The sequence below is a fragment of the Hesperophylax consimilis genome, chromosome 21 (genome assembly GCF_061612785.1).
Source record: "Hesperophylax consimilis isolate HC1 chromosome 21, BYU_Hcon_1.0, whole genome shotgun sequence".
NCBI lineage: Eukaryota > Metazoa > Arthropoda > Insecta > Trichoptera > Limnephilidae > Hesperophylax > Hesperophylax consimilis.
Genome location: NC_142856.1, coordinates 21,691,786 through 21,719,364, shown reverse-complemented (window position 1 = coordinate 21,719,364; position 27,579 = coordinate 21,691,786). Strand labels below are relative to the sequence as shown.

At 34.4% G+C, this 27,579-nt stretch overlaps 2 protein-coding genes across 7 annotated transcripts in view; one reads left to right on the top strand and one right to left on the bottom strand.

The window, feature by feature from the left end:
* Nucleotides 1-17,418, bottom strand: part of Bap111 (Brahma associated protein 111kD) — a 34,909-nt gene extending 17,491 nt beyond the window's left edge. For 3 of the 5 annotated variants that reach the window (XM_089644763.1, XM_089644767.1, XM_089644765.1), the window contains exons 1-6: nucleotides 17,295-17,418; nucleotides 16,905-16,995; nucleotides 14,312-14,359; nucleotides 10,257-10,462; nucleotides 8,552-8,758; nucleotides 2,551-2,632 (exon numbers count right to left, since the gene is read on the bottom strand). In XM_089644763.1, coding sequence (XP_089500889.1) covers nucleotides 2,551-2,632; nucleotides 8,552-8,758; nucleotides 10,257-10,462; nucleotides 14,312-14,359; nucleotides 16,905-16,968 — 607 coding nt within the window. In that variant the 5' untranslated portion in view covers nucleotides 16,969-16,995; nucleotides 17,295-17,418. Of the gene's footprint in view, nucleotides 1-2,550; nucleotides 2,633-6,835; nucleotides 6,912-8,551; nucleotides 8,759-10,256; nucleotides 10,463-14,311; nucleotides 14,360-16,904; nucleotides 16,996-17,294 lie in introns of all 5 variants that reach the window. The other 2 variants (XM_089644764.1, XM_089644768.1) reach the window with 2 other exon arrangements.
* A 2,400-nt stretch (nucleotides 17,419-19,818) lies between these two features.
* Nucleotides 19,819-27,579, top strand: part of Kr-h2 (transmembrane protein 33-containing Krueppel homolog 2) — a 33,276-nt gene continuing 25,515 nt past the window's right edge. For both annotated transcript variants that reach the window (XR_016304218.1, XM_089644743.1), the window contains exons 1-2: nucleotides 19,819-19,956; nucleotides 20,172-20,345. Coding sequence is in view for 1 of the 2 variants with exons in the window: in XM_089644743.1 (XP_089500869.1) it covers nucleotides 20,179-20,345 (167 nt within the window). In the remaining variant the exon portion in view is untranslated. The remainder of the gene's footprint in view (nucleotides 19,957-20,171; nucleotides 20,346-27,579) is intronic.

The window sequence follows — 27,579 nt, the reverse complement described above, 5'->3', positions numbered from 1 at the left end:
TAATATTAATAAAGACACTTAGGCCTAGTTGTTTTGCAGAAATTCAAATGTGACATTGTCATCAAATAGCCATTCAGCGTCATTGTGTTTTTTGACAGTTGAAAGGTTCCCGTTAAATGCATATCCTAAGCCAAAGTTCATTTCAGCTTTTATTTATTAAAATATGTTTTAGTTAATTTTAAAAATAATTATTCGTAGGTTCTCATACATTAAGTAAGGAGGCCGATTTGATTGAGGATTTGACAAGGCCGGGCCTTGTATTCCAGGAGGTTTTGGTTTAACGGGGACATTTTAAATGTCAAACAACTTTTAAAACCATATGGCGCTGAATGGCCGTTTTGTGACAATGTTACATTTGATTTTGCTGCACTCCTCACAGTATATATTATTGGTCCAAGCCGAAATGAGATTTTTGAGTAGTGGCAGGAGTCACACCAGAAGAGTGACTCACGCAAAATACTGGCGGTAATTCCAAAGGGAAGACTTTCAGTGGGCCGCCCCAGGGAAAACAGTCCCAGAGACTGTGTGAGAAGAGGTTGGGCCTCCAATTGACTGAGGTTGACAAGTGAAAGGATAGGGACGCCCGCACCTTAACGAAGCAATGCGTACCCGACCCGAAAGGGACAAGGGGAAGAAGATGTGTTGATATTTTAATAGACATTTCAAAGATGAAATTCATCATAATATTATGTTAGACAAAAAAAATTATGACGTTGCTAACAGTGGCGGCTTGTACTCATAAAGATGGGTGGTGCGCTAAAAATATCGTGAGTATCTCCTATGTCAGTCATCCCCTACGCTAGATACAGAATACTAGCAATTTTGAAGCTTATACCAACCTGATGAAATCATCGGTGCGCGAACATAGAATTAAAGTGACGCCATCTCGATGAAGATTTCGGAGGCATTGGGGAGTGCCATTCATGTTTCGGAGAGATTTCAATACTAGGGTCAACATCCACGCTATGCGTGTATAGGTAATTGATGTTCCCAGGTGACGTTCCTCAATGAGCGATATGGAATCCACTCGCACAGTGTGACTTACTACACGTGATACAAATAACGAAAATTCAAGCCATTTGAATTTAACTTGGTATTTTTTAAATATTAAATTTATTACTGTTATTTGCTTTGAGTTTTGGTGGTATTATTATCTGTTTATAGTTATTATTTTTGGATAAACCGAAATTTAGGGAGTGCAAAGATCCAACGCTCCTTAGAGCTAACCGCCACTGGTTGCAATACATAATTATAAATTGATTTTTAATTTAGAAATTTTAGTTCACGCACAAGGAACCTACAAATTAATAATGGTGAGGGTAGCAATAATATATATTATATATTAAGGTTGGGTTGTTTCGCAAAATTTAAAAAATTCATCAAATTCAACATTCGTTTTCGAGTTCTGTGAAAGTCCTATTCAAGTTCTGCTAATTATATCATTGTAGGCTACTTAACTACGTTAAGTTTACTTGAAAATTAACTTTGAAATTTGAAGAATCGTTTAAATTCTCCCAAACACCCGTCCTAAGTTTTCTCGACTTGATATTATTTATCAAAATGGAAAAATGTTTAAAACATGTAATAATAAAAAAATATATGTTACATTTTCGTCACTCTAGCAAAAGGGCGCTTGCGAACTTTGTCAATTTCGTGTTATGAATAATGCAGTTTTGTTACACATTTTTTATTTCTGTAAGTTTTAAAATTACAATAAAATAGAAAATAACTTCCTTTACAGTTCAACAAAATACAATAATATGCACAGACGTCCTTTTGCTTTTGATTAATATTATGCAAAAAAAAATGTATTAATAAATTATGGTATTTTATAAAGCTAATTAATTTAAATTCCGACAAGTCAAAGCATGCAGTTTGTTGTTGTGAAATGAAAATAAATAAATTAAGGATTAGTTCAGATTTTAATTGTGGCTTATCAGGAAATGACCTACAGTAAACAATATATCATGTATATTTTTTTTCATATACAGAATATGGGAACAATATTTTTTAGTATGTTAAGAGTTTAGTTTGTTAAACCTTTCATGATAAGCTACAATTAATAATCAAGGTACCTACTTATCGGCTACGGCAACTGCTTTTGAAATAAATAAAATCATCCACATAATTTTTTTTTTTAAATATATACTGTCCTTGGGTAAATTGGGCTAACTTCGGGGGGGGGGGGGGGGGGGGTGTGATTCTACATGATTTTAGAAGTAAAAAAATAAATAAGTTTTTTGGAAAATCCAATGTTTTAAGGTATTTTTTTAAGTTAAAAAGTTGAATTATTTGTATGGGAAAATAAATATTTTTCTATTTATTCAGATTTGAAAATTGTTTTTTTCAGATTTTGTTTGTTTTTTTTTTCAGATTTGAAAATTGATCAAAGTCACCCCATTTACGGTACCCCTAAACCGGTTGAAGATGAAAAAAATGGATTCAGTTTATTCATTACAGTATGCTATAAGTAGGTACCCATTGAAAATATAAAAAAAATAATAATAAAAATCAGGAATGAAAGGTGGCGCAGGCGACATTAACGCTTACCAGCGGCTTTGTTCTTTGCGGCGATGTAAGCGAGATACCCCGGTGAATTGTGATAAGTTTTGAGACTCTTCTCATAGTCCAACTGGAAAACGTAATGCATCGTGACCGAGGGGGGAATAGACAAGTCCTATAGATTAGTAGTTAGTGTCGGGAGTGCTGGATTATGATTGGTGCATACATTATGTACGTTACGCGGCGCTGCTAAATTATATTTTAATGTGATTGACAAAAAATGTGTAGATTTGATTTTCAATTTATTGGAATAACTTTTGAAGATACCGTATTACCAAGAGTTTATCTAGAACACTCCAGACGCAATGCGAAGCGGACGGCGTTCCTACGTTCCTACCTACAGCCTACGAGTACTTGCCGCTGAGCGAACTACCTACGAGTTTGACTAGGTACATTTCACGCATTCGCTAGAAGGGTCTAGACAATCACCTAGGCATAATTACAGCGCCATCGAAACTACCAGAAGTATCCAGACTGAGCGAGTTTTCTCCAGTTTACCAGCGGTCTCGCGTAGTTACTACCGCCGTCGGCTGGACTATATAAATAGGCCCGACGCAGCGAGCAGTAAGTCGGTCACCATCACTCTCTCCAAAAGGGTAGGGAGAGAGGATGAAACATCAAACATATCGCTTACTTCATTCAAATTCATACCTTCATACTGCCATGGTAAGTAAAAACACAGTATCTTCTTTGAGACTCTCAAGGAATACACTGTTTTTTACCACGTAAGCATTGGTAATCTTCTGCTTTCCAACTCTCGACATAACAAAACCCTTCAGCCTCACGACATACTCCAACTATAGATGTCACAGTTCCACTGACTTGGGGCAGTTGGTACTCAAGTGCGAGATGTACAAAAAAAAAACAATGTTCCCAATCAATTTGAAAAAATAATTTTCATCTTTTTTTATTAATCACATTAAAATATTATTTATGGAAATATATTAATTAAAGGAAGTTATTTATTGTAACCGGGGTGCTGTAGTGAGTGCATACAACCAATCTCAATCCTTAGGTGATTTCTAAATGCAGGGTATTATTTACAATTAATTTTCGGTAAGGTGTAAGCGCTATTATTGAAAGGATAATCGTATTTAACCATCAACGTCTAAACTGACAGCTTCAATATATTAAATGGTAAAATTCAGTCCCCTTAACTGGCAGTCTAGGGGGTATTTAACCACCTCTGAGTAAACTATTGAGTGCCTAATATACTTGTCATTTAACTTTAATCATAGGATTAACATATCTACAAAAAACAGAAAACATTGACTTGACTCGGGGGTGAAATAGATAATCTGCGTTACTCGACAAGTAGAGTCAATCGACAGTTTATTCAGAGGTGGTGAAATACCCTCTAAGATAAATCTTTAGGCTGTCAGAATGAAAGCTTTTCAAAATTAATTGTAAATCTGTTACTCGTTAGCATTTAAAAATCACACGTTGGTAGTATGTACAAGGGATTCATTAAACCATGGGTGATTTTGTTCAATTTATTTGAAGAGTTACAAACAATTGCATACACAAAGTGATGAAAATAATATTTCAGAAATTAGTAATTTTAGCATTAACAAATTAAACACAGTAAATTTGTGTAGGTACATAACATTATTTATAATTAGAGACACCCATTCATAGCATTAACGATATTTTTGCGAATTAAAGCGATAAATGGCTTGCAACAACATTTAAATCTGTTATCTGAAGTAAATTCCTGGAAGGTAACAGCTATTTTCAAAGACAGCTTGTTTTTTTTTTATTTTTTTTATATTAACTCCACACAGGAGGCCCTGAAGAAAATAATTTCCCTCAGGGCCTATGTCATCTTTGGGGATGCTGTGTGGAGGGTCTTTTTGTGAAGAGGAAGGAGTGAACATGGGTCTTGAAGAGTCCCATGTTGTAGGAGGGAGGAAACACAGAGGCCGGCAGTTCGTTCCACAGCCGAGCTGTTGAACCTAAGAACGATTCGTAGAAGCGACCCGTTCTCATGTGACAAATGTCAACCGTGTACAAATATTGGGCGCGCGTTTGGCGTGTATCCCGACTACGCACCGGTGCCGAAGGGATCAATGACGCTAGTTCCTCAGAGCATCTTCCATTGTAATACCGATAGAACAAAGACAGTATACCTACCTGACGCCTGTGCTCTAAAGATTGCAGTCCGTTTGTTAAGATTGGGGAATCTATCAAACGGACCGCCCGTTTCTGCACAGAGTCAAGGGTTTTTTTCAGGTATTTTGGGGCTCCGGACCAGAAATGACTGCCAAATTCGACAGTAGGGCGCACTTGCGATTTGTACAGGGTCAGCAGTTGTGTACTATTAAAGTATCTGCGGGCCCTGTACAGTACGCCCAGCTTTGTAGAGCAAGTGAGGGATGTAGTCACTGTAGACATAATTCAGCTACTCTTAGCTGTAAAAATTGTTCAGAGAATTTGCTGAGGCAGCTTTGATGACTGAGTCATCTTCACTTTGGGCCCCTGTGAATAGTGTTGACGCAAAAAGATTTTTTAGTCGCTATAATCTTATATTGACATATTGTGGAACGAACATGACACACTCTACTGTAGAAACATGTGCCATGTTGAGTTTCAATCAATAATACAATAAACATGTTTCAAGTGATTTTGCTAATTTAATTGTTTTTCCCCTCTTGACAACTCCCATTCCTTGACGTTATCCTATTAAGCTATAAACGCTATGAAAACGCAAAATTAAAGCTATATTTTCAATAATTAATGCTACATTTCTTAAAAATTAAAGCTATGAATGGGTGTCTCTACTTATAACAAAACGCTAACCGGTTTCAGCAAAGAGGTGCCTTTGTAAGGGCAGATATAGAAGAGTTGATATCTGTCCTAACAAAGACACGTTTGTGCTAAGATCGTTCATAAAGTGACGCACAGAAAGTTACATTTATTCATTTGAAAAATATTTTATTAACAGTGTGAGAAGTAATGAGTGCATGAATTGATAGTAAGTACTTAAATAAATTCAGCAAAATGACAATGTGTTATACCATTTGGGTCGACCAGACTATAAGCGAAAGTGTTTATATGTGTGTTGTGGGAAATATTAAGCAGGGTGGTTATTTCTTCAGGCTATCCCATATTGCAAGCTGTATTATATATTATGTTCCCAGGTCAAAGCGAAAAGTCATGGCATTGAAAAAGGCTGCGTAATACTACCAGTTAATAAACAATTCCTCAAAATGTTATAATATGCATTTAAATTGTAATTAACTGCTATATTTATGTACCGTTCTTCAGGCTGATTCACAACTATCAATATCTTACAAGAAGTTATATTTTTAGGGTATTGGACATATTAGCAGACTTTTGCACCGCCATCTGGGAAAATAACAATGTGTCCAATTCGTGTATAACCTTCAGAAGGGTTTAAAAAATAGAGCAAATTTTATATCAACAGGTTTTAAAGTTAAACTGTCTTACTTATAAGATTTGTACGCACTGGTTCAACATTAGCCAACATTAAGCCCTGTTGAAGGTCGTTTTAAAAATACCTATGCCTTGGTAATAAGTTTTTCACCAATCAGCGTAATACTTACTTACACTGCAATTTTAAGCAAGTGGTAATGTGTTTTGAAACCTCAGCACCAATGATAACTGTAAATTTCACTATTCAACTAAACTTACCATCGCATGATTTGTGATTCGCAATAACATTTATTAGTGATGCTAGCAATTCACACACCATTGCAAAAAGGACTAGTAATTCCTACGTAATTTTTATTTTATTTATTATTTACAATTTTGTATTTTTTGTAAATATTTTTAGCCCATGGTTTGTTATAATTTTATGTTTATGTGAAAACCTGTCATTAGATTTTATTTGTATTGTTTATAAGTTTATTATTTAATGATGTAAAAAAATCTGTTGGTTTTACTAAATAAATAAAATAAAATAAGCACATTTTATTTTCAATGTCTTAAAATTGATAGTGCAATGCGAGTAGCCTGTAAACTGTCAGATTCATTTATTGACCAGTCATAGAAAGGGTGACACCTATGCCACCTCTCCGCTCCTCACTACTTGGTTTGTTCCCTTCACCCTTATCGGCATGTCTATTCCTCTAGCTCTTTTTTTCATATGTGTTTTTTTTAAATCTTACATAGATTTTTTAATGCCGCTTTTGGCTTTATTTGTGTATAAAATTTGCTCTAGTTTCTAACCGTGAAGTGTGCTATTACACGAAAGAGACAACCTGTACTGTACATGTTAATGTGTATCACCACCCTATAGTATTTCCTATACCTCTGTTCTTGAACGCCATCCATTGGATATAAGCCGGAGAAGAGTGGTATGCCTTCATCGACTCATTGTACAGAGCCTAAATACAAAATTCACTTTGAAAAATACAAAAAAATAAACGGTTAAAGATGAAGTATTTAAACCAGATGCAGACCAATAACAAATCATGAACATCTGTAAAGACATGTGCCAAGAGACCTATGAAAGAAAAAATACAGGACTCCAGAATTCAGTTTCCACCGATTATACAGCAATGTGATTATTTCTGTTTTCATTGCACAAAAAATAATTACGTTTTTTTTTTTTTTTTTTAATTTTAAATTGAACAGTTTAATTAGTTGAATTGAATAATTTTGCTTTACGGTCTAATTTCCAGGGATCTCGGAAGTAAGGCCTACTAAATGAGTTATCCAAGTAAAAAAAAAATTACTTGTAAATTTATCAAAAAAATTTTTTTTTTTTTTTACATTAACACATTTTTTTACATTTACTTTTTTTAAATACGCATATTTGAATTTTGATTTTGTTTTCTTGATTGAATGGATGAGTGCATTGAAATCTTAGAAGTGGAAATTAACCCACTTCCTGACATCCGATCGAGCTGAAACTCGACAGATAGACACGATGTCGATGACAATTGATTTTATCAACTTTTGGTGTCACTCATGCATACACAAGCATTTTTCTGAAATTGGATGACATTATATTTGATAAATAAAAATTTACAACAGTTAATATACAAAATAAATGTCAGTACTATCCAATTAGAAGGCAAGGTATAGGCTTAGGTGTTAGCGTTGTTGACTCCAGTCCCCAGGGAGGAACGTTCAATCATATTTTAAAATACATCTATTAATAAAAATTAATTTAATACTATAGTAAAAAAAACTTTGCTTTTTATGGGTTCAATTTATTCCTTGGGGAATGCGCAGTTTTACAGCCTCTTACAAACTGCACACCTCATACTAATTGACTAAACAACATTATCTGAGCGCTGGTATCACTAAGTCAGCACGCCTGTTAACCTGTTGGCGGTTTCCAGACCCTGGTTCAGTGCATTAGTTTCCCAGCTCCTCTCTGTAAAATACTTCCCATTCAGTGTCGTAACTACCGCATTCCTTCTGACACAAATATTGATACAACAAAATAGAAGGTGTACTTATACACGGTTATTTAATAAACTAATCATTAACACGAATCAAAAAATGAATGATTGGTTTAGTGAATAACTATGTATCCGAAGGAATGCAGCTGCTACACTATGTTGCACAGAGCTACGCTGGGAAACGTACGTACTGAGCTCGTGTCTGGAAACGGCTAGCAGAACAACCGATAATGTTGTTTAGTCAGATATGAATGGTTAGTAGAGCAAAATACATTTATTTTAAAACTGATTTGGCTGAGGATTGAACTGTTCTTTCCAGGAATCGGTATCAAACGCGCTACCGACCTTGCAAAATGGGGATCATTTAGGAATGAAAGTTTCGTATATTAAATGCTATAATTTCGCCTAATTTCAGAGAAATGCATATATGTCCATGTGTGTGTATGTGATTGACACCAAAAGTTGATAGAGAATGCATTGTCAACGACAAGAGTCTATCAGATAATATTGTTTAGAAGGAATCGACAAATCACTATCATTATAAGAAACCGTACTGAAAAGAATGCCAATATGTAACAAAACTATCGAAAGCAAGTTAAGAATGATGATCATACCTTCTCAGCTTCATACTCGTCTACGAAATGTGTCTTCTCTTGCTCAGGCAGATCCCTCCACATGGAGCCGATGATGCGGCCAATCTCCCACAGCTTCAGCTCCGGGTTGGCGGCCTTCACGGAGTCCCACACCTTGCGGGAGTAGCGCATGTAGGGCATCAGCGGCTTCTCCGGGGGCTTCGGGGGTTTCGGGGCGTTGGCCGCAGACTGGATTGTGAACAAAATTGATGGATAAATATTTGTCACTTATTTGGGAGATATCAAGAGGATATAATATTATGAGGATACTTCATGTTGGGTACCTACGATATGTTTCCTTGTAATTTCTGCTAAGTGGTATGTTTATTCCTTAATTACCAGGTGACGTGTGTAGTATATAGGTGTGTGTGTGACGTGTGTAATGTATGTGTGAGTGTTTGTGGACGTGTGTGTATCTGTTTGTATGCGAACATTATTATTATTATTTTTGGGAACAACTTATCCCTTACTGTCATGGTTAGAACTATATATGATCTAAATGATTTTAGAAAGAGAAAACACCACGCTTTATATTAAAATCTAGAAGTTAACAAAAAGTTAAAATGTACACCTCTATGAAACCAAGGGTTTTGACAGCAGTTTACGTTTGCATTCAAAACTAAAAAAAAATTAAATTAACTATTTATTTTTAGTAATAAAAGTTGTCAAACTAAAAAAAAAAACATCTGAATACTCCACTGACCAACATAAATACAAGGGCAATAAACCAAAAATATACTGGTTATTCCCAGATTGAATACTTCTTTTGGACAGAGAAACTTTAAATTTCATGCTCATGGCTGATTTACTGTCTCTCCCTTTTTGTAATTTGTCAATAAATGAATTTGAAAGTATACTGGCAACTCACATTGTAGTATCACCAATTAGTCTGTGAAAGAAAAAACCTGCTTACGAATTACTAGTCCTTTTTACAATGGCGCGCAAACTGCGTAAAAAACTTAATTATAAATCCCAAATCGGTGAACAAAAGTTCGGGCTTGTTTCCAAAATTGAATATTTAGTTACTACACTTTTACAAATGTGTTACAATTTACACACCTCACTCATTTTTATCGTCGCTAAGCAACCCGATTTGAAGACGGTTTGGGTTATTAACCGTTTTAACAAACATTCAGATCGTGCGCAGAAAAGTAATAATTAGATTCCTAAGCGTTTTATGATAAGGTGAATAAATTTAAAATGAAGGGAAAATTACACCAAAAGAAAATTTTTACTGTAAAGATTGTTTATTTTACAAGCTGGAAAAATGTCGAAGATCCCAAAAACTTTCAAATTGAATAACATTTATGGGATAACTTTCAAAGTTAAAAAGCAAAAGAACAAGTCTGGACAACTGCCAAGGAACTTGTAGATATAAAGGGTTAGTAAGAATCACAATATATTTTGAAAGAAGCAATGATTCACGTTTTTTTAAATAATGCAATATCGACGGTTAAAGAGTTCACTAACTAGGAAATTTGGCAGATGATCCGTTGTGGATACTTAGCCAACAAAATTAACTTCACATAGAGATGAGAAACAAACAACAAAAAAGAAATTGTCTAGAATAGGGAAAGTCTATTTACTACCTTGATGTTAGAATTACTATCAGTATGATAATAAAATATAATTTGCAACAATTATAAATAACTTCCAAATAAAATAAGTATTCGAAAACTTTACTCACATTAGCCGATCCTTTTCCCACTTTCTGCGGAGTGAATCCAGGATGCGAGTGTGGTGTGGTGACGAAGGGGCTGACCTTATCATCCTTGCTGGGGGTGGTGCCTCCGGCTCCTCCTCCGGCCCGGTCCCCCGAGGTTCCTCCGGAGCCGCGCAGGCGCTCTGCAGGACGCGGGGGCCAAGCGACCATATGACTGTTGTTAGGCGGGCCTTGGTGATGCAAGGATGTGGGTAGCGCGGGAGTGGTGATATATAGGGCGGGTTGTTATAGAATAGTGATGGATTGTAATGGATTGTGATAGAAAGGTGATTGGGTGGTAATGGATTATGATAAAATGGTAATTGGGTGGTAACGGATTGTGATAGAATGGTGTTTAGATGGTAATGGATTGTGATAGAAAGGTGATTAGGTGGTAATGGATTGTGATAGAATAGTGATTGGGTGGTAATGGATTGTGATAGAATAATGATTGGGTGGTAATGGATTGTGATAGAAAGGTGATTAGGTGGAGGTAGATTTTGAAATATTACAGTGGTAGTTTATAATAGAATGTGGTATAATGGTGATAGAATGTGGTAGAAGTGAAGATAGAGAAGGAAACATGGTGGTGATATATATTGTGCAAGGATTTAATTGGTAGAATGGTGGTCAGATGGTAATGGATTGTGGTACAATGGTTATAGATTTTGAAGGAATAATAGAATGTGCAAGGTTTGAAAGAGCAGAAACGTTGATAATGTGAGGTGAGACATAGTTAAGAATGATAGAGACAGAATTAAATGCGAAAATAGGGTTAAAATACATTTTTGTAACAAGGTTCAAATATAATAAAGTAAGTTTTAAAAATAGATTACGTTGAAGAATGAAAACGAGATATTTGTTAAAGAACCAATAAAACAGGTTACAGAATTATATTGTGCGTAAAACATGGATGATAATTGGAGTAATGTCAACAGTGGGTAGAGTGGCGTATACATAATATAGATAAAAGTGAAGGATGTTGGTGAGAAAATAAAAGGAGTTGGTGTGTTTGGTTGTGTTTGGGTGGGAAGGAAAAACAGAAAACAGAAAAGAAGAAAAAACAGCAATACATGTTTGTTAAATTCGAAGCTATGCAAAATTGGAAGCAAAAGGTGACATAATGTTACAGCATACTAACATGCAAGAAAATGTTAGATGCATTCTACAAATAATAATCAATTCAATTCACTATTTTGATATGTTTTTAATTAAATGATTTTGTAGTGTTTCAAAAATAAGATGTCAGCATTGAATATTTTAATAAACGTGCGCAATAAATGCACAAAATGCTTTTGTAACAAGATATTATTGGTCTACAGTCAAAAGGCATTCTAAAATACAAATGTCTAAAAACTTACAAATCTAATAATCATTATCTTCAAGGACAGAAAAGCATTGTATGTACGTACTATTGCAGCATTACTACAATAAATTACAAGTAATAAACCAAACCTCTAAATAAGGTGATTTTAAAGATGAACACAGTAGAATCCATTTAAGACAGCAAAATTTTAAAATGACAAATAAATTCTGCACCCAAAGTGCTGTAACTTGATAAATTAATTTTCTTAATCACCAAATTGATTAAATGCTACTTAAAACTCAACGAACTACTGACCGATTACAAAAGAAAGTTGCTGCAACTTATAAGTTTTTTTTTAAAGGAATAAAATCAAGTACATTTTTTAGTGTTTGTGCCTTTGTCAAAGCTTTCTCCCTAAAATGTTTTGATTAATACAATACCAGGGTTAGTGTTTGTTTCTTACTACTTTCTTTGGTAAATGTACATAAAATAGAGACAAAGTTATATAATAACAATGAGAAGTAAGTATTTTAGTTTCCGAAAATGAAAAATAAAGCATTTTTGTAGCTATTCCGTAAACAAAACAAAAAAACTAATAATTTAATGTCTTTTCGTCATGCCATTTTTGACATAATAATTTTAAATCGTTTTTTTTTTTAAATTAATTTAAGTTTTAACTAAACCCAAACTGACAACCTAATAACCTATTTTAGGGTCATAGTTCCATATTTTTGTTTAAATAAAAGAAGAAGAAAAACTGACCTTAAAACTTTGACAAAAATAAAAAAGGCTGCCAAGTAAAAACGATTTAATTTTAACAAAACAACTATTAAAATGCATTATTTTGTATTTCCAGAAACTATTGTATATTTACCTTTTTTTACAGTCTTTAAGACAATAATAAAATAACTACATTCCCACGATTTTATCTTAAAAGGATTCCACTGTATATTGTAACTCCAAGAAATATGAAAAATAAAATCAAAAATTTTGAGAAATTAAAAAAAAAATTGTGATAAGTTCTAACCACTCGAGTGATAGCTATCCAAATTTAAGTAGCACTGCTAACGCTTGCCCTTGAACGATAGGATTTTTATGATTTAAAATGAAACCCGATGTTACTCGCAAGCATAAACATGACACCTTATCTTTAATCCAAAGAAATGGAAATTTTTACTTTGTGTCTACTAATAATTTTGTTAGTTTTTACAAAATACACATTATAATTTTTAGCATATTTCGTATGACGAACTAACTAACTAGCACGCTGTTACCGCAGGGGTAGGCAGAGAGGACGGACCGCCAAACAACTTGGTAATGGCACACACTTCTTGCCTCATTCACATTCATACATACTCTTCTAATATTCTGACTCTTGACATGGCCTGACTCGAGTATCTGATTCACTTGATCATGCCATGTCTTCATCGGGCGTCCCTTTCTTAGTCTTCATCGGGCGTCCCTTTCTTAGTCTTACTCATTACACTTACATCAGCATTGCAATTTTTTTTCGGATCTCCACATTTCTCACACATGGTTTTACCACACATACGCCTCAGGGATCTCATTTCAGCAGCATCCAATCTACTTTCATCATTTATTTGTCAGTTCCATGCCTCACTTCCATACATCAGGGTAGGTACCAGCACTCCATTGTGGACTGCTAACTCCGCTTCATTGGACAATTTTTTGTTAGCGCTAACTGCGTTCAGTCCTTCATTAATGAAATTACCTGAATTTACCCTTCTTTCAATATCTCTGTCAGCCTTCCCATCTCTCGTAAACATACTTCCTAAATACACAAACTCATCCACCTGCTCCAAGTATTCCTCATTCACAACTATATTGCACACTGTTTTCGTACTCTCTCTTTCAAACACCATTACTTTAGACTTACTTACATTCATCATTAACTCATCCTTCACACATACTTTGTTCATCCTAGGATTTACATCAAGACAATTATTGTGAAATCAGATGAGCGCATCAGCAGAATGCTGCCGGCTCATTAAATAATAATAATTATTTATTTTGAACTACCCGCATACAGCAAATACGTTTAGTCACTAGCTTGATTACGCTTCTATCGAATACCAAAGAGTATCACTAATATTCCTATCATGGAATATTCTACATAATGTTTTGTACCGGACGCCATTTTTAATTTTTAACACATGAACAACTGTTAACATGTTAAAAATTGTTTTTTTAATGCTTGCGATTCCAGTAGACAATATACAGAAATAGTACTATACGACATTGCCTCAAATATGTACATGTTAGAGTAATTTTTTTAAATTTGTTTTATAAAACGTAAAAATATGCAATTTTAAAAAAAAACAGTGTAATATAGGTGGATTCCTTGGCTTTAAACATAAAACCATAGCAAACAGTTTATACGTTTCCATATTAGTCGTGAACTCCATCAAAACCTTGTTCTTGTCTTGACTTGACATTGTTGTTTTTGTGTCCAAGTTTTGTCATAGCATCTTTTATTGTAACATTTCTCCTTGTATTAACTTTGTGTAATATCTAATGTGTTAATTGGACTTGGTTTGCAAGTAAGATTTTTGGAATGAGCACGGCAAAATCTAAAACCGAACGCCCGGAAATGTCTATCGCTCCAGGCATTTGTTTTTCAATACTCTATCACTTGAGTGGTTAAACAAATTACTCTTTTTTTAATTGGTTTGTACATTTTGAAAGCATCATTAACAAAGCTTAGCTAGGTTACCTTTTAGTAAATTGTATGCCATAGGGGAGCCCGCAGTCATCATCATGTCTGTTTTAACACAACATGGAACAAAAAACATACTGAAAATCAAAAGACTGCCAACTAATTAATAGCCAGGACTAGCAACAGGCAGCGGATGCATACATTATTACATTATTAGTCTCAAATACAGAAAGACAAGTATAAAAAGCCACCCATTCCAAATCAAAATAAAACCTTTTACTTTTACATTGTGTTTTACACTCGCACTGCAAAATTTCAGAGAACTTGTCCATGAATAGCGCATAATTATCTGAGGATGTTCCAACAGTTTACTCAGAGGTGGTGAAATACTCCTTTACCCTCAGAGAAACCTAGACTTAGTTGATCATCACACAGCGTTGATTCGGAAAATTTTGATGCATCATATAAAAGACCCTGGATACGCCATTTTTTACAGTACATGTACATCATTTTCTAAAATATACAGGGCCGGCTCACGGGTGCCATGTTAGGTTATTATCAGAGACTAGGCTCCTTGGCGCTTAGGCAGTCGGTGCCCAGAGACAACAGCTTCAATTGTGCCGGCACAGGACTGGCCCTGACAATACACCACACTAACCTACATACCGATGTACTTGGTTAGATTATTGTTACATTCCTGTGATTCAAAAACCTACTTTGTCTCTGTACACCACTCGCTGCCCGTGCGTGCCGCAGTTCAACGGGCAATGCGTCAGATTTCAGTTAATGAGGTTCTCAAACCGCAGTATATGCATAAAAACTATTTTTCTTTCCGTGCCGCTAACATTAAATAATTAATAACCAATATCCGCTCCACACTTTGATCCGCTCTGACACTGAAATCATTCATCAGCGCTTCAGATAAGAAATTCCACAGAATATGCGGTGAGTCCTCCGTTGCTAAGCCTTTACGCGACATATTTCTCCTTTGTACAGTGGTTTTTTTTTTTTAAATAAAGACAAACATTCCTGGGCTACGAATAACCAAGAGACATTGCCAAGCACCCAATGATAACCATTGTGAACTTTATTAAGAGACTGGGCTGCTGTCCAAGGAATAAGGTGAAACGGGAGATAGATAGCACAATGGGCCTTTGGCCTCAAATATACAGATCTCGATATCAATGCATATACAGGAACACCCCAAGTTACATAGCATGCAACTTACTATACAGGGTATATCGGCACGTACCTGACAAACTTTAACCAGCTATTCCTTAGCACATTTGGAGTAAAAAATAACTTTGTCAAAGTTTGAAAACCCATCTGGCAATATTTTGTTCGAGTTTCGTTGAATAATGTACGTACGTACCTACGTTGGCGCGCTTTTACAATCACAACGAAATGGCACGGCACCATTCGTCTCATTTTTAACTATTATTATTTAGTGTGTACGAAAGAGCGAGGATACTTTTTAACACACTTGCTAATAACAGCTGTTGAACACGAGAAACCATGCAAATGACAGTGACGGAGTCTGGATTTTTTATTTATTTTTTGTTTTTAATGGAAAAAAAATGTTACCGGACAGCAAAGCGGCCATAACATTTTATACTCCAAATGTGTTGAGGAATAGCTGGTTAAAGTTTGTCGGGTACTTGCCGATACACCCTGTATAATATTAAAGTTTTCATTGTTTATTTACCGTTAGAATGCAGGGCCCTTGAGTAGATTTTTCACAAAATTATGTTATATTAATAATGCAACTGAAACGTCAAACTCATTGCGCACCTAATAAACATAAAATTCTATGTAAAATTCAAGAGTCTACAGAACACATTATTTACTTTAGAACACATATTTTACTTTTAACACATTATTTACTTGGGGCATTACTGTATAAACTTTTAAAGTGCGGTAGGAATTGAGCCCACAACCTTCAAAGTCACTTGCATACCATTACACCACATTACATTTATTTGCTTCAAATCAGAAGAAAGTACATTTTAACAAAAAATCTAAAACCGAAAACAAAGGTTATATGTTGAAACTATCTACGGGAAAGAGCATACACTGAGCAGCCCTAAAGTATTTATAAATATAACAACAAAAAACATTTCAACATAAATTATTATTATAACAGAAGAAAAACTATACAGCCGCACAGCCACTATTAGATGTGTAACATATATTACTGCTACAGATTTATTTATAGTATTATTAGTGAAAGCAAATGCAATATTCATGCTTCGTTTTGAGTCATGAAGGAGTTGCGAGGAAGGGTTTAAAAATGGTTGGTGGAGACATCTTATAGAAATAATAGGAACTTAGAAATATAGGAACTTCAAAATATAACAAGAGTATTTTTAGAATGAAAAACGAGTGAGGACTCCTACATGTTTACCACAATAAAATTAAATACATTTTGCTTGTAAAAAAGCTTTTCTTTCGGATTATCGGTTGGTGAGGGAATTGAACCCTACACCTTTGGGAGTGTGGGCAAGCACACAATCTGTCAACCGCCAAATGCAAGATGCTGCTAAAATGGGATTAATTTCCTGTGGAAAGACCTAATCTTAGCAACAACATAACTTTCATTAAAAATTATAATTTTATCAATGAACCGTGGTGATCTGGTTCTTATACGAACGTGTGGTGTTTTGAGGACTCGGCATCGACATGGCAATCTGCTTATAATTGCTCGGGAGAGCCATGGCTGAATGTTTTGTCCCTCAGGATAGCTGAAATATTCAATATTTAATCAGATAGGCAGAAATAAATCAAATGAAAAACAATTTTGAGCAATAAAGATCTAAATGTCCAAAATTACAATAGCACCACCACGAACGACTTCAAACGTGAAGAATAATGCTCTGAATCTGTCTGAATGAAGTTTGTATTTGTCTGGGGAATGTCTAGAATGTGTGTTTTTTATTATAGAATTCTGATAATCTATAAATCGGAAAGAAATACAATAAACTAAGGTTTCTAAACGTGAAGAAATGCTTAAAATAGTTGCAAAATGCAATACGTTACGTACAAACGAAAGAGAATAACGAGAATAATCTTTAAACAACGCTAGTTTTCGTTGACAGTCGAAAAAGTAGCAAAGGCGCAAAACACGCCAAACAAGTCATAGACATAAATAATGACCTGAACCATAAATAAACCAATCTCACCTGAACCCTGAACCATAAATAAACCACTCACGAAAACAGACAACGATGGACCCATAGATGTACCAAGATCATAAATAAACCACTCACACCCAAGGTTTGTAGAAAATGTATCTTAAAAGGTTGGCTCATACAGGCACCTTTCGGGAAAAAAACGGGCCGCTCGCAAGCTCGTGACGTCACTCAAAGACCAGTAGGGAGTCCGAAAGGAACGACCTCTTACACCTTCACTAGGTTTAATGTGTAATATTATTTTTTGGTAAATCTGAGAATTTTTTTCGAACTACCTATGTTTGTATAAAAATGTGGTAATCAGTTGTGAATGGTAGAAAAAGTTGGGGACGCCCGAAAAATATTTAATGCATTATCTCTGCACTGGAATGATATACGAAGACAAAGTAAAGTCGATATTATGTTTTCTTCTAACATTAACGATACGGTGTACAGTAGTGAAAGGCAAAAAAACTCAAGGACGCCTAAGGAAGACAATACTTATCAATTCTTAACAATATTACGTATTACCACCTTAACTACACCCAATTTTTCGGATACACTATATTTCCTTGCACTGGTTTGTATATACTATTAAATACTTTGAATATATCACCATTACATAATTTTAACCACTGTTAAAGTTGGCAGCCACCTTTCGTGTAGAGCCCCAAAATACATGAAAAAAAGACCCATGACTTTAGTTGACATTATTGGTTTAGTTGACCTTTTGGTTGAATTTTGTTTATTACTCTCACGAGAACGGGTCGTTTCTACGACTCGAAAGAGTTTTGTGTTTTCTCCCTCCTGCAACATGGATCTCTTTAATACCCATTTTACAACGTCATATTTTCAAAAAGATCCACCGCACAGCATCTCCGAAGATGACATAGGCCCAGAGCAATTTATTTTTCTTGATACCTCCTGTGTGTAGTTGATGTTTAAAAATTACTTGTTAGAATTCCTTGCTGAAAATTGCGCTATTTCGGTATAATTATGTTGTAGTATAAATAAATTGTATTATTCTACTTAGCCGTGATGAAAATAGTTTGGGCTATTTCGGTATGGGGAGGAGAAGGGAATGGGAGAGAGAAAGGTGGGGAAAAGTTAGGTGGGGAAGTACCTGTTTATTCATATAGGTCACCAAACACGGCTAAAGCCATTTCAAGCAACGCTTCGATTCCGAATGGTGGTCTTTCCCGACTTTCACCAAGGCGAAACTTAGAGTATCTAAATGTTAAAATTATTCTCAATAATTTTTCTGTCATATCCTTGTCGTGATAGTTTTGTAAATGAGACTTTCAATTTGAAAATTTGAATGTCTACAAAGGCAATACGTTCAAGGCGCTAATAACCTCGATTCTACAACAATGGTGCAAGTAACACTGCAAAAATACTTGGGATATTCCTTTTTATTTCGAACGTTAGTTTTAGTAAAATAATACGTATAATGTTACCGACAGATTATTATGTAAAAAATCGCTTGATGCCACTTATATTGCAGTAAATTCAATCTCCTGGTGGAAAAAAACTTCAAGCTTCGTGACGACTACATTCTTTTGACCGTTCTACCCCCTCAATCGTGCTCTCGATGAGCCAACCGTTAATTTTGTACGAACCCAAAAATAAACCATTCTCTACGACCCCATGTCGAGTTATATTTTTAATGTTACCCATAATGTTACCATACGAATTATGTCAGGTCACCTTTTTTTTCAAAAGAAGAAGATTATTTTTCGGTAAAAGTACGTCTAAATTAGAGGTGGGTCCTATGAGTACTTTTCGTTACTGGGTACAATGAGTAAAGGTACAAAGAAATACCTGGTAAAAATACCGGTGACAAAATACTCAAAAGTATTTAATACCGACCTGAGGATTGATTCAGAATAAGTAATTTCTAAACTGCACTCACATAAATTCTACCCAGATATTCCTCACAAATTTTCTACGTAAGACTTTCTACTTTTACGTAATTCCCCACACAAAAAATTCAGATATGTACTTCCCCACAAAATATTTCAATTCAATGGGAGGAGGGGGGGTGTTACAGAACTTCTATGAAAAATATTTCCCCACAAACAAAAATTGATTTGTGATTCCCCACAATAATTTTTTAAAATCCATGGGGGGCGGGTGGCTACGGAATTCCCAGTCGAAAAATTCCCCACATTTTTCCATCAGGAATACCCATTAAAATTACCTATTAAAAATACCCATCAAAAACACCTATCAAAAATACCTGGTAAAAGTACCTATTAAAAATATATATTCCCAGTATAAAATACTAGTGAGTATTTTGGAACCAGGTATTTTGGAGATTTGTCACAAGTACAAAGTATCGCATGAAAATATCCGGTACTTTTACTGCGTACGATAAATACGCCTCACCTCTAGTCTAAATTTATTTATTTTCTATGGTTAGTTGCATGACGTATGCAGGTTGGTTGCACAGGTGGGAACTTCAGCATTCCTCTGAAGCAGAAAGTGTCAATTTTACAACGCTCGTTTTATTTTACGTGATAAGACCTATAAATTGTAAGTGAGAAGTAACCGAAAAATGCGTTATTTAAATCATAACCCCTCGTTTTGTGATACTATAAATAAATTGCACAAATTCAATTCATCTAAATTGTACTTTACACTTTATAACAGTAATATCTTCTAATCTTGTCTGTAAATTGAGTGATGTTCTTCTACCGTTAGTGGTGAAATAATGAAATTGTTTGTTAAGAATCAGTGCGTTTTTTTAGATCAAAGATGACTGACGATAATTCAACAAATGGGGAGAATTCGGAGCAGCTACAACCCAAAGGTTTCGAGGCTTTGAAGAGCCACATTATCGCGAATAAACTTGACGTAGCCCTGTGGGTGACCAGAGTGCTCACCCTTGTGTTCTGTATTGGATATTTAATCCCCATTTTCAAGTAAGTAGCACACTTTCATAACATGCTTAATTGGGCGCAAAACCTGTTTTCTTGTTTGCATTTAGGCTGTAGGTACATTCATTTTATTCAGCCACTCGGCGCAAAGTTCAATAATTCGGATTAGAGTAGAGTACTTAATGACAGAACTATCAAATCAATAAAACTTAACTCAATATGATGGATAAGAAGTTACTAAATTTTGATACACATGTTGTTGTCTATTATAATTTGATATTACTTAGTTATTTTTATCTCATTAACTATATTGGCTTATAAAATCTATTGGTATGTCATGTTTTTGATTCATACATTTATGTGTTCTTGCGTCAAAATACGAAAAGTGACATTTCACAGGAGTTTGAAACTTTCAATAATTTATTGTCAATGTAAATCGAAAAAATAAACTGTTAATTTATACAATACTATCAGTTTAGCTAGTATAGTAGTAGGTAGAGTTAGAATAGTTTATCAAATGAAAGAGGGCACAACACACAGTGAAATGACATGCTTACTACAAAACTACAGACTTTTCACTTATCATAATTTATTCTTAACCTAAGACTACATATTTTATATTCCACACGCTTTACATATTCATGTGTAAAAAGTTTCTAATCTGGTTTTTGGTGAATAATTAATAACTAACCAAAGTTTTTAAGCACCTCACAATTACTTTCTCTTATCTTAATCTTTTATAATAATGGATCACCTACATGCGTTTCACACATTGTATTATATAATTATGTATTTCACACATATCATCATATGTGTCACTAATACATATTTAGTTTGAGAGACTTGTTTATGATAGCATTACCTCTTATCTTTTGATGTTTTGATATTTTTATAAGTGGAACATGTATTTCATTGCTTCCTATTTTTTTGTGAAGCGTGCTTTAGTGCTTTGGTATTAAATTTGATAATATAAGATATTCACACACCTCGACCGGGAAAGGTAGTTCTACCCGTTGGGTCGATTGATGCTTAACGGCGGGAAGGGTAGTTCTACCTTTTGCGCCGGCCTCATTTCAATGGCAAAAAAGACGGAACTATTCAATTTTTTTATACGAATATTATATACCAATATCTTTGTAAAGGTCCCAACTATATGTACATAATTATCGAATCATAATGCAAGTCTTCTTTTTATATTTATCTTCGTCCCTTTCGTTTACATCGATATTTCAACAAAAGGATAGTATATTATTTGTTATTGTAATAATTCAATTCCTGGAATGAGGGTTATGACCTGAAACCCGATTCGAATGTCTATCTCTGTTCCGCACACACTCAACTTCTATGTGCAAGGGAGTGAGAGATGTCGGGCGTATTTAAAAGAAAGCATGTATGGGCAAATACCGATAGGTGGACCGTAATAAACATATTACAAGGTTAATTGAGTTGCATCTTTTTTTTCCATTATTTCTGGCTTTCACTCTTCAAGGGTGTTCTTGGACATCATTTTAAATTATGGAGAAATGAAAGGTGAATTTAGATATTAATTTTATTTAAAAAGGCAAATTTTATAATTATAATGAAAAGGAGTCGAGTTCAGACATAGAAGAGATGAGATGTTGAATGGAGGGGGAGTTACTACATAGAAATTTTAATTAAATTATTTTAATTATTTTTGAAGATATAGCGATTTAAAACAAATTAAAGAAATTCACGTGGGACCACAGACATAAGAATATATAGACTAGAAATTAAAGGTGAGGGGTAAAATCAACTGTTGAAGAACGAAGGGGGTAAAGCTGACTGTGATTCGTCAATAAATCAATCTGACAGTATATAGGCATCTCGCATTTTAATATCACCATTTAGTTCTTAAAAGTAAAATCTACTTTTGAATGAACAGACATTTTTACATGGGAGCGCAAATTACTCGCCACGTTATGAACAAATTTGCGAAGTCCAAATTCGGCAAAAAAAAATTCTTCTATTTTCAGAGTCGAATATTTTGTTTACGTATTTAGTTAAGACACTTTTATAAGTGTTCATAATTTACTTCCCAGTAACAACGATGCGCACACTTGAGAATCGCTACATTCGACCAGATGTATCTCGATGTAATAGTATATGTTTCTACAACTGATTCATATTATACGATGTGAATAAGCTTAAAATGATGCTTACATATGGAATGTAATACGACAATTGGGTTTATTCTCTTTTTCACATCTATTTTTACAAGTTTTCATATCACAAGCAACCATTTTGCCGTGTTATTTCGTAAAATGCCTCGACCATAGCTCGACGCTAGTTCGAACAAGAATGATGACGTCACATTCTCAAGATTCACGGGAAGCCATACGCGAGCCCAGCCGGCTCCAATGGAACCGGTATGGGGAATGGGGATTAATACGCTTTTAATCACTTAGGGCAGGTCTACTAATATTCATATGTCTATGCGAGGGACCTTTTTTTCGCCCAGAGACAGCGTAGCGCCAGCGCAAAAAATACCCGCCAGAAATGCGAAAATAGAGTCCCATTCGAGTAAATGAATTTTCTTTAAACCACTATATTTTTTAAATAATTCATGTACTTGAAAATTTTTTTTTTACACAGTAGTCACCACACCCAACAATAAACGTACTGTCTGAAAAGCCTTCTTTGTAATTTAACTCCATAAACTGAAGTTAAAGTCTGTTTTGGGCCATTTAGAAATGTTTTATGAAGATAAGAAAATGGGAGACTCGTCTGACATTGTTTATAAATATACATATTTATAGTTGGGACCCTTACAAGATTGGTACATATACATATTTATAGTTGGGACCCTTACAAGATTGGTACATATACATATTTATAGTTGGGACCCTTACAAGATTGGTACATATACATATTTATAGTTGGGACCCTTACAAGATTGGTACATATACATATTTATAGTTGGGACCCTTACAAGATTGGTACATATACATATTTATAGTTGGGACCCTTACAAGATTGGTACATATACATATTTATAGTTGGGACCCTTACAAGATTGGTACATATACATATTTATAGTTGGGACCCTTACAAGATTGGTACATATACATATTTATAGTTGGGACCCTTACAAGATTGGTACATATACATATTTATAGTTGGGACCCTTACAAGATTGGTACATATACATATTTATAGTTGGGACCCTTACAAGATTGGTACATATACATATTTATAGTTGGGACCCTTACAAGATTGGTACATATACATATTTATAGTTGGGACCCTTACAAGATTGGTACATATACATATTTATAGTTGGGACCCTTACAAGATTGGTACATATACATATTTATAGTTGGGACCCTTACAAGATTGGTACATGTACATATTTATAGTTGGGACCCTTACAAGATTGGTACATATACATATTTATAGTTGGGACCCTTACAAGATTGGTACATGTACATATTTATAGTTGGGACCCTTACAAGATTGGTACATGTACATATTTATAGTTGGGACCCTTACAAGATTGGTACATGTACATATTTATAGTTGGGACCCTTACAAGATTGGTACATGTACATATTTATAGTTGGGACCCTTACAAGATTGGTACATGTACATATTTATAGTTGGGACCCTTACAAGATTGGTACATGTACATATTTATAGTTGGGACCCTTACAAGATTGGTACATGTACATATTTATAGTTGGGACCCTTACAAGATTGGTACATGTACATATTTATAGTTGGGACCCTTACAAGATTGGTACATGTACATATTTATAGTTGGGACCCTTACAAGATTGGTACATGTACATATTTATAGTTGGGACCCTTACAAGATTGGTACATGTACATATTTATAGTTGGGACCCTTACAAGATTGGTACATGTACATATTTATAGTTGGGACCCTTACAAGATTGGTACATGTACATATTTATAGTTGGGACCCTTACAAGATTGGTACATGTACATATTTATAGTTGGGACCCTTACAAGATTGGTACATGTACATATTTATAGTTGGGACCCTTACAAGATTGGTACATGTACATATTTATAGTTGGGACCCTTACAAGATTGGTACATGTACATATTTATAGTTGGGACCCTTACAAGATTGGTACATGTACATATTTATAGTTGGGACCCTTACAAGATTGGTACATGTACATATTTATAGTTGGGACCCTTACAAGATTGGTACATGTACATATTTATAGTTGGGACCCTTACAAGATTGGTACATGTACATATTTATAGTTGGGACCCTTACAAGATTGGTACATGTACATATTTATAGTTGGGACCCTTACAAGATTGGTACATGTACATATTTATAGTTGGGACCCTTACAAGATTGGTACATGTACATATTTATAGTTGGGACCCTTACAAGATTGGTACATGTACATATTTATAGTTGGGACCCTTACAAGATTGGTACATGTACATATTTATAGTTGGGACCCTTACAAGATTGGTACATGTACATATTTATAGTTGGGACCCTTACAAGATTGGTACATGTACATATTTATAGTTGGGACCCTTACAAGATTGGTACATGTACATATTTATAGTTGGGACCCTTACAAGATTGGTACATGTACATATTTATAGTTGGGACCCTTACAAGATTGGTACATGTACATATTTATAGTTGGGACCCTTACAAGATTGGTACATGTACATATTTATAGTTGGGACCCTTACAAGATTGGTACATGTACATATTTATAGTTGGGACCCTTACAAGATTGGTACATGTACATATTTATAGTTGGGACCCTTACAAGATTGGTACATGTACATATTTATAGTTGGGACCCTTACAAGATTGGTACATGTACATATTTATAGTTGGGACCCTTACAAGATTGGTACATGTACATATTTATAGTTGGGACCCTTACAAGATTGGTACATGTACATATTTATAGTTGGGACCCTTACAAGATTGGTACATGTACATATTTATAGTTGGGACCCTTACAAGATTGGTACATATACATATTTATAGTTGGGACCCTTACAAGATTGGTACATATACATATTTATAGTTGGGACCCTTACAAGATTGGTACATATACATATTTATAGTTGGGACCCTTACAAGATTGGTACATATACATATTTATAGTTGGGACCCTTACAAGATTGGTACATATACATATTTATAGTTGGGACCCTTACAAGATTGGTACATATACATATTTATAGTTGGGACCCTTACAAGATTGGTACATATACATATTTATAGTTGGGACCCTTACAAGATTGGTACATATACAATATTCATATAGAATTATCAAATGCCTTTACGGCCATTTAAGTGGGACCGGCATAAAAGGTAAAACTACCCTTAAAGGTAAAAGGTAAAAAGGTACGGTAAAAGGTAAAACTACCGTCGGAAGTGTGTTAATATCATACAATATTATCGTGATCAAATTACGTCCTAGGAGAGATCAACCGATCGAAAAACTACAAAACTATACTATATAGATAAATAAGATTCCTTTACAAGATTGGTACGTATACAATATTCATATATAATTATCAAATGCCTTTACGGCCATTTAAGTGGGACCGGCGTAAAAGGTAAAACTACCCTTAAAGGTAAAAGGTAAAAAGGTACGGTAAAAGGTACGGTAAAGGTAAAACTACCGTCGGAAGTGTGTTAATATCATACAATATTATCGTGATCAAATTACGTCCTAGGAGAGATCAACAGATCGAAAAACTACAAAACTATACTATAAAGATAAATAAGATTAGGAAAGGGAGATCAAAATAATATTTGTCATCAAGTGGATTGAAGAAGTCGGGGGAGCACAATAAACATTGTATGATCAAGTCAATGGAACCCTTTATTTGGGTCATGTCAAGAATGCGAATAGTATAGAAATATATTACGAGACATTGTGTAAATGTCATTGGAGTAAACAGTGTGTGCTAAGGCAGATGTGTGGTGTTCCATCCTCTCTGCCAACCTATGAATTCTTCACTTTACACATTGTAAAGTCAAATTGGAAACTAAATGGCAGGAAAAGTTTTATGTTGCTAGGGTTTTCACCAGGTAAATGCGGAGATAGTCCGAAGAAGGCCAAAACAATATTATTTGTTAAATGTTATTATTGATTTCTATGCCGAAAAAAAAACCATGCAATTTATCAGTTATTATGAATATTAATTTCTCGTATTTCTGGGGTATTAATTATGTAACAATTTCTAGACATTTTGTTTTGAAGACTTTAATTTTACGTGTACATTTGTTACTTGATTTTTATTTATTTGTTACCGGTTTCAACACATCCGTGTCATTCACTAGCAATCTTAAAACTAAAATGATGCAAGTACAGGATGATTAGATTTTATTAAGTGAGGGGTAGTGGAAGGGGTGATTCAGGTAGCATCGGACAATTAGACAACTTTCTCACTTTCATTAATAACCTTCATCAAAATGTAGAATTTACACTGAAACGTAAAGATAACAACAATTTAAACATTTTATTACATTATAAAACAAATAGCCCTAAACAACGGATATAAATCTGAAATAATTAACCCCTTAGTCAATAAGAGTAAACAAGCCAATTTTTTTTACCTAACAATACATTTATAGTGGAAATAATAACAGCCAATCTAGTAACAACCCTATCATATAAATAAAATTTTTATGTTTGTTTGTTCGAAATCAAGTTCTTCACAGATTGCTTTAAAATTTTGACACAGCGTTGCATTAGAATATGCCTGTTTTTTTGTATACCTATATATACAGGGTGTCCGGAAACTCGTAGTACAAGCGGGAAACTGGTGAATCTACATCACATTTGGAGTCGATTTTGTAGTATATTTTTTTTTTATTTGAGCTTTCGTTATCGAGTAAATCGAGTTTGAAGTTGATTTTTTTTTTTTTTTTTTTTTAATCAAATTCTTATAAATTATTACTGAAGATCAAAGTACCCAACTAATTAAAACTATTTGAAAGTAAAACAAATGAAGAAACTCGGATTTGAAGCATTATTTTGAAATCACCCTTCATTTAACCCGGTGTAATCATAAAATATTTCTGCTCTGCAGGGTTAAAACATCTGTTATTCAACCATAAACACCAGAAAAAACTTTAACCCTAAAATAGCCGAAAAATATATTTTTTTGTTTTTTTTTTTTTTTGAAAATGCTCAAATCAAAAAACTTTATGTTTTTTTGGGTTCCCCATGTGGTGTAGATTCTCCAGTTTCCCGCTTGTACTACGAGTTTCCGGACACCGTGTATATATTTT